Source organism: Haplochromis burtoni, unplaced genomic scaffold (genome assembly GCF_018398535.1).
Source record: "Haplochromis burtoni strain Fernald_Lab_line unplaced genomic scaffold, NCSU_Asbu1 Contig_159, whole genome shotgun sequence".
In the NCBI taxonomy this organism is placed as follows: domain Eukaryota; kingdom Metazoa; phylum Chordata; class Actinopteri; order Cichliformes; family Cichlidae; genus Haplochromis; species Haplochromis burtoni.
Genome location: NW_024582520.1, coordinates 2985 through 11091, shown reverse-complemented (window position 1 = coordinate 11091; position 8107 = coordinate 2985). Strand labels below are relative to the sequence as shown.

The window sequence follows — 8107 nt, the reverse complement described above, 5'->3', positions numbered from 1 at the left end:
AGCTTTCTCCTGTTTGCTTTTCATTTCTGTTTCATGTTTTGAGGTGAATTCAACTTGATATCAAACACACAGTCTGACACTGAGCTTTCTTTCTGTCTCTTTCAGTGCTGGCAGCAACCTGTTCACTCATCACTTCAGGTAAATGCTGTTTTACTGCTTCTTATATTTCTCAGCCTTGCTGTTAACTTTATACTTCCATCATGCTAATCATTGAACCTGAGCTCTTCTTCTGCTTGTGCAACTACTGAACAACCTTCACATATCACTAGTTTTTATTTCTCTCCACCAGAGAGGTTTTTATAAAGCAAAAACAACTTTTCCAGGCTGATGATCTTTTATATCAGAGGAGCCATGTCCTCTCCAGCTTGCGAGTTATCTAGATGCACGTTTGAGCGACAGCAAGGAGTCAAGTCCTTCCTCTGATTTGAGGTTTTCTTTTGAGAGATGCTACAGTGTCTACAGTCGTACACAGTGAAGACGTAATATTATTAACAAGATGATCGACCTCTGTTGGAGCAGCATTCAGATAGCTGCTCTGCTCTGTGTTGGTACAGGGCATTGAAGATGATAACAGTGGGTGGATTATATTCTTAAACTTAGTTACAGCGCTTTCAGAAAGACATCTACTGTGATAAAGTCTACTCTCCACTGCTGTGTAAATGTAAATGTTATCAGGAAATGATCAGACAGCAGAGGGTTTTCAGGAAACTCTGTTACGTGTTCAGTTTCTCTGCCATATGTTAACACAAGATCTAGAGTGTGATTAAAGTGGGTTCTTTTACAGTTTGACAGAAGCCCACTGAGTCTAATATTGTCACGGCACTGAGTCTGGTGACCCCGTGTTTGTGTTTTTGGTTGAAGTTAAACTCTTTGAATTATGGTTTCCTGTTTGTATATTATGTGTAGTTCCTGGTTTCTAGGTGTCTCTTCTGTTTCTGTGCCTCCTCCATGTTCTTGATGAACGTTTAATTCTGTTCTCCGTGTGTTGTATGTGTAGTCTTATTTTTCTCTCTTCCCTGTGTCCCACATCTTGGTACTTTTGTTTCTGTGTTTCTTGTTGTCTCTGTTCCAGAGTCTGTCGTGTTTCCACGTCTCTGTCTAGTCTGCGTCTTTGTGGATGCCTCGTACTTCCTGTTTTACTTTGACAGTCTGTGTCCTATGCCAGTGTGTTCTGCTTTGCTTCCTTTATCTCTTTATTTCAGATTAGTCCCAGCTGTGCTTCCCTCCTTCTTTCCATTCCCTCGTTACTCCCTGGTGTATTTAAGCCCTGTGTTTTCCTCTGTCTGTTGTTGCCTTACACCCTCTGTGTTTCCAGCCATTTTCTAGTCACGGTTCCTGGTTTGTTTTCTCTTTTCTAGTTAAGTTTTGTATTTGAAGTGAGTTATTTGCCACTAGAGTAAAGCTGCCTCTTTTAGTTAACCCTTTCGCTTATGAGTCCTGTTTTTTGGTCCAACATGCTGCCTGCCACACAGCAAATCCATGACCTATAATGGACCAAATGCATTGTGAGCACTAAATCAGAACCAGTTAAATGAAAACCGGAAAATGTAACATAACAAATAAAAACCCCACATGTTCTCAATAAATCAACAGGTTAACACATAAGAATGTTTCAATTTCAAAGTTTAAGTTTAAAATAAAAAAATATTTATATTCACGTGTATCATGTTGATAACAGCAATGTTATTTGTAACATTGCTGTGTGAATGTGTGTGTGAATGGGTGGATGACTGGATATGTAAAGCGCTATATAAATACAGGCCATTTACCATTTAAATAAAAACATATATTACATCTTTTAATCATGTAAATTCCCTGCTCCTGTCATAGACGTGCACATGATGTCCAAAAAAATTACCAAGTCCAAAGTTCAAATGTTAAATGTCATATTGACGTCCAGGTTGGGTCATGGTTGGACGTCCAAATTGTAGATTAAGTTCAGACGTCGTACAGATCTCTGAACTCGATGATGGACCGGCAGACCAAATATTGAGAAGATCTTAACATCTATCCAACGTTCAATGTTTGGTGAATGTCCTTTAGCAAAAAGGAAAGTGTGAAGCCTAATCTTGAAAGTAGAGATAGTGTCTGTCTCCTGAATCCAAACTGGAAGCTGGTTCCACAGAAGAGGGGCCTGAAAACTGAAGGCTCTGCCTCCCATTCTACTTTTAAATACTCTAGGAACAACAAGTAGGCCTGCAGAGCGAGAGCGAAGTGCTCTAATAGGGTGATATGGTACTACAAGGTCATTAAGATAAGATGGGGCCTGATTATTTAAGACCTTGTATGTGAGGAGCAGGATTTTGAATTCTGGATTTAACAGGAAGCCAAAACAGGAGAAATCTGTTCTCTCTTTCTAGTCCCTGTCAGGACTCTTGCTGCAGCATTTTGGATCAGCTGAAGGCTTTTCAGGGAGTTTTTAGGACTTCCTGATAATAATGAATTACAGTCGTCCAGCCTGGAAGTAATAAATGCATGAACTAGTTTTTCAGCGTCACTCTGAGACAGGATATTTCTAACTTTAGAGATGTTGCACAAATGGAAGAACGCAGTCTTACATATTTGTTTAATATGTGTTATGAGCGGCTGTGTGCAGACAGGAATAGGACCCAAGGTGCAGACTCCAGAGACAGATGTGAACTCAAAACAGCTTTAATGTTAAACTCAAATATAACATAACAGGGGGAAATCAAAATAAACTTACACCAGAGGACTGACAGAACACACAGCTAGAAAAACAGTAGATCACAACACAGACACAGAGAAACACAAGGCTTAAGTACACAGAGGGAGCAATCAGGGAATTGGTAACAGGAGGGAAACACAGCTGGGGCAAATCAGGCCTAACGAGACCAGGGGAAGCGAAACCAGATACATTAATCTCAGGACCTTCAAAATAAAACAGGAAACATGACACAGTCTGAACTAAAGACACAGACTCGTAGGCACTGCAACAGAGGGAACAGAGACGTGGGACCAGGACAGACACACTGGACACGGGGATATAGCAGCTAAGGATACACAGAGACACCAACTAGACAAGGGGATACAGCTGACAGGGGAGACAGAGCAACTAGAGAAGACAGACATAAACCATAAGACAGAACTCAAAGAAACCAACGACTAGAAATTATAAATAATATAATAAACTCAAAAACCCCGGGTCAACGACCCAGGCATCCTAACAATATGTGCGTTGAAGGACGTGTCCTGGTCAAAATGACTCCAAGGTTCCTCACGGTGTTACTGGAGGCCGAGGTAATGCCATCCAGAGGAAGAATCTGGTTAGAGACCATGTTGGAATAAACTTACAGCTCAATGCAGTTTCTGTGTTTCTGTAATCCTTTACTGACTTTAATCACTTAAAAAAATGCACCCAGCGTGTTCCTGCCTGTTAGCAGTTCAACAGCTACATTAGCTAACCAAATAGCCTTTTCACTACATCATCAAACCTTTTGAGAAAAAAAGAAGGCCGGCCTTCTCTGTGTTACTTTTACATTTCCCTCCATTGCTTTACCCTCATATTACGTTTTTTAATATTTTGATTTCAGGCTTTATCAGAGCACAACTTCCCGTTCCTCCTGCTGTGACGCCCATATCCAGAGGAAGAGTGATCACCTTTGACAGCCTCAGTGTTCAACGCCTGAGCTGTGGTAAGATGGAAAATAGTCTCCAAAAACCAGCAGCCTAAGCAGAGAAGCCCAGACCTCCTCCTCCCCAGCCAGCTCCTTTAGCTTGTCTGGGGGACACCAAAGCGTTCCCAGGCCAGCTGAGAGATATAATCCCTCCAGTGCGTTGTGGGTCTGCCCCGGGGCCGGACATACTTAATTATTTACAATAAAAAAAGCTCCAGGCTTTACTGAAGCCACATTTTAAAACTCTCCTCCTGCTTATATTCATTACATAAGTAAAAAAAGCAAAAAGGAGCTAAAAGCACAATCAGCTTGATTTTCCTCTCCTTACCCCCAACTGATAACAGAATATGGCCCCGGCCCTACCCGAGCCTGGTTCTGCTGGGGGCTTCTTCCTGTTTACAGGACGTTTTCCCTTCCCACTGTCACTAAAGTGCTTGCTCGTAGCAGGTCCTATGATTGTTGGGTTTTCTGTTTTCCTTTTATTCTTATAAGGTCTTTATTGTTGGGTCTAGCTTACAATATAATGTGCTTTGAGGCAAATGTTGTTGGCTATATTAATAAAATTACATTTACTAAATAATAAAGTGTTTGAACCATTAATACCTAAAAAGAGATAAACGTGTGCAAGTTGCTACAGATTAGTCAATAAACAGCAGCAGCCTGGACAAAGCTGTTTCTCTAATGCTGTTAGAGAAACAGTCTAAGGCAGCTTCCTTAAGTAAAACAAACACGGAGACACTTTTTCCACAAAGCTTCACAATTTGTGTCAAAGTTCAGTCTTGAATCAACAATCGTCTCGAGATATTTATAGGGTTGCACATATTCCACCTTAATGTTTGTGGCATCAGACATGTTGGGAGCTTTTCTGAAGTCCACAGTTGGTTCCTTGGTTTTTGATATGTTGAGGTTACAAATTGTTCAATAACAGCTCCATGGTTGGTTTTCTAGCCCCTCAAAAAACTCACAAGTTTGCTCAAAGCTGCCTCACAGACTTTTTCTGCTTGTGTGTCAGGTGGGTAGTTGGCACGGAGGCTTGTGTGACATGCACTGAAGTGTGTCTCCACTGTGTCACTTTCTCGTCGCCACAGTCGTCCTACAAGTGAGACACACTCACGTTTCTTTAGCCGTTGTAGCAAAGAGCTCTGCCTCCCAGTCACTGTGAAAACAGAACATTTTTCTGCCATGTTTTTCTGTCGGGGTAAAAACTGCATCTAGATCCTCCTTCTGGCTGCGCCTGCTTTCTTATCTCAGGCAGTTTATCTTCATGATACTGAACTTTGACCTCAGACAGGTCTGAGTGCATACACAGAAAATCAGTTTTACCATTCAAATCTCTAGTAATCCAGATGTTACTGGTTAAAAAAGTACAGCCACACATTTAAATTCAGTTTTTATTTCCATGGTAACCTGCAGTATTTTCAGAGCATGCCCTGTGGGCGACTCTCACGGTCCCTTCAGGCGACCAGGTGGGCACGTGTTGCTGCCTCTGTTATACACAGTCGCTCCTTTTGCTCAGCAGGAATCAGATAGTTGACTGACAGCAGTTTCATGGCCAGGTGAGGCCTGTTTGTCACGGCGAGCTGACTGGAGGGCTCAGATGCAGAACTCCACGTAACACCACGAAAACATGAACAAGGATTTATTCTCAAAAGCAAAAACGTCAAGATATGATTTGCAACATACTATGAACTAAAGTTGTCTTCGAAGCATGTAAACCTAACATGAAACAAGGACTTGACTGCTACTATGAATCCGCGTAATTGAAATCTTCATGAAAACAAAAACACTCTTTTCGAGAGCACAGAGGGGAGACGCTGGAAACGCACCGGCAGTCTCAGTGCGCTGTAACGGGAGGAGAGTGGATTTAGTGCCTAGGCCTGGGGGAAAGTGTCCAGGAAAACATCACCGAATGTTGCCTTACTGTTCACGGGCGGAGGGCGGACACAAAGGGAGTACTAGGTCCGGGTGAGGGGGCAGATTCACTCCTATTTAGTGCATGGGGATCTGCCCGGCCCGGGAGCCGTCGCCAGTCCCCTTCCAGGCCTTCCCCAAACCGCAGCTCAATTAATGTCCAAGCATTCAACTTTCAATACTAAACGCTGTCAAACCTAACATGAGGACGTGGGCCCAGATAGTGAGCTATGGGCAAAACACAGTGAGTCTCAGTCTGCACAATCACCTGTTAATTGTCTGAAGCAACACTGACTAGGTGAAGCAGAACTTGTGGCGAAGAGTGAAGTGAGCGCTGGTCCATAAATGTTGACAGCTCAGTCGCCCACAGCTGAGGAGACACGCCACTGTACAGTAACTCCACCCCAAGGTGGAGACAGCAGCTCAGAGGCAAAACAGCTGTACTCACCCGGACCATGACACTGTTCCCTCAGTTCATTCAAACTTTAGCACATAAAACATCTTAGTTTGTACTTGGATGTTCACTGGAACTCTTAACATGACAAATAAATCAACCAATCAGAGGAGGTTTGATGTAACATCCACGGTGGTGGTGTACAGAGGTCGGACTAACATTTATGGATGTGACTGCAGCTGCTGGGTCTAAAACACAAAGTGCATCAAACCTGCTTTACTACATGTCGTTTCTCCTTTTCTCTGATACTGTGTGTGTATAACAGAGAGGGGAGTGATCACTGTGCAGTCAGCTGTGTACAGATGTGCAGATACACAAACCTGCTCTCAGACTGGCACTCAGGACATCAAGAACAGGTAGTTTAAGATCTTCAATAACAAATGACTGTTTGAATAAAAACAGCAGCAGCTCTGAGACACTTTAATAAAGCTGAAAACGAGCTGCTTTCTGTGTCCCTGCAGCTGTGATGGAAGAAAAGTGTGTGACATAAATATGAACATCATCAGTGCTTCTGATCCCGGCGTCTGCACCTACCTGGACACCACCTACACCTGCGTCCCTGCGAGTCTGTTACATCTGTGATTATCAGCTAACAATCAGTCACATCTGTACATGAATCATTACAGTTTCTAATGTGATGCGTTTCTTTGTCAGTCCACAGTGTAACATGTGAAGGATCTCAGGCGAACCTTCAGTGTGGTCAGATTTATTTTTCTCATTTATTGTAACTTTAGTGGATTCATTTGAACTACAATACAACTACAAACATGGTTACAGTTCATGAACTCTTCCTCAGGTGAAGGACAGGTTATAGTCGTCTCCTGGGCGAATTATGGTCGCCGTGACAACACCACGTGCCCTGATGGAAATTCTGATCACGTCAAAAATGTTCTCTGTTCGAGTCCCAATAGTAGAGAATATGTAACTAACAGGTACAGATGCTGACTCTCTTTCCATCTTCTCTCAGATGACACGACGTACTTCAGTCCTCTGCTGACTCACCTTTGACCTGCATTCACAGGTGTAACTGGCAGAACAACTGTAGTGTTGGAACATCAAACACAGGGTTTGGAGACCCCTGTAGTGGCACCTACAAGTACCTGGAGGTGTTTTACACTTGTCAGGGTAAGAACCTGAAACCTTTAGACTGCATTCATTCCTGTGCTCATAAAAAGGTCATTATTATTATTTCTATGCTGAAAAAGACTCAATAATCTGACTTGAATATCTTGTCAGCTTGTTTTTACAGATCCTGAGTGAACAAATTGAAATGATGTTTATGAAAGTCTTAAAAACAGAATCCTGTGATTTTTATAGAATTTAATTATGGAAAAATGTAATTTAATGAAGAAATCAGTGATGCTGATCACAATATATAGATACTCCAAAACAAAATGTAAAAATCTATTAGTCTGTTTTCTCCTAAATACTGCAGTGTTAGACCTGCTTTAAAAAATACTGCACCAGCTGATGTTTTTCCTTTGATCTGTGAAAAGTCCTCTGAGTTTTAAAAGTGCTGCAATTCAGTTTTATTTATACAGCACCAAATCCAAATAACAGATTGCCTCAAGTTGCTTTGTATAAAAAAAGTAGAGACCTTAGAATAATAGAAACAAAACAGAGAAAATCTCAACAATCATATGACTCGCTGTGATGATGTCACATGGAAAGCCTCTATACACAAAGAGAAGAGGGTCCAGGCTCTCTCACACATGACCTCAGGGACCTGCTGATGGCTGTAAAGGCTCACTGATCGTCCACTAAGAGCTCTGAAAGTCAAACCAGAATCTTGAAGAATGTTTTGTTTAGACTGGTGAGCAATGAATTAGAGTGACGTAAGGTTTATATTTGTGAGGCGAATAGTCTTTCATTGTTACATTGTCAACAATTCATATCATAACATATCAAATTTATTTGTATACCACATTTAAAGACCAAAGTGCTTTCCAGTAAAACCATAATACAGATAAAATCAAAATATAAGAATACACACACACACACACACACACACGCACACACACACACACACACACACACACACACACACACACACATATATGTGTATATTTGTTTCTAATTTATCTTTATTTGTTTCTCTACAGTTTTT

At 41.7% G+C, this 8107-nt stretch overlaps 1 protein-coding gene across 3 annotated transcripts in view; it reads left to right on the top strand.

Annotated features, from left to right (window-relative positions):
* LOC102309037 (L-rhamnose-binding lectin SML) overlaps positions 1-8107 on the top strand; it is a 52385-nt gene that overhangs the window by 41301 nt on the left and 2977 nt on the right. For 2 of the 3 annotated variants that reach the window (XM_042225078.1, XM_042225076.1), the window contains exons 3-8: positions 3552-3653; positions 6266-6356; positions 6462-6565; positions 6655-6699; positions 6797-6932; positions 7022-7125. In XM_042225078.1, the coding sequence (XP_042081012.1) occupies positions 3552-3653; positions 6266-6356; positions 6462-6565; positions 6655-6699; positions 6797-6932; positions 7022-7125 (582 nt within the window). Of the gene's footprint in view, positions 1-105; positions 139-3551; positions 3654-6265; positions 6357-6461; positions 6566-6654; positions 6700-6796; positions 6933-7021; positions 7126-8107 lie in introns of all 3 variants that reach the window. The other variant, XM_042225077.1, reaches the window with a different exon arrangement.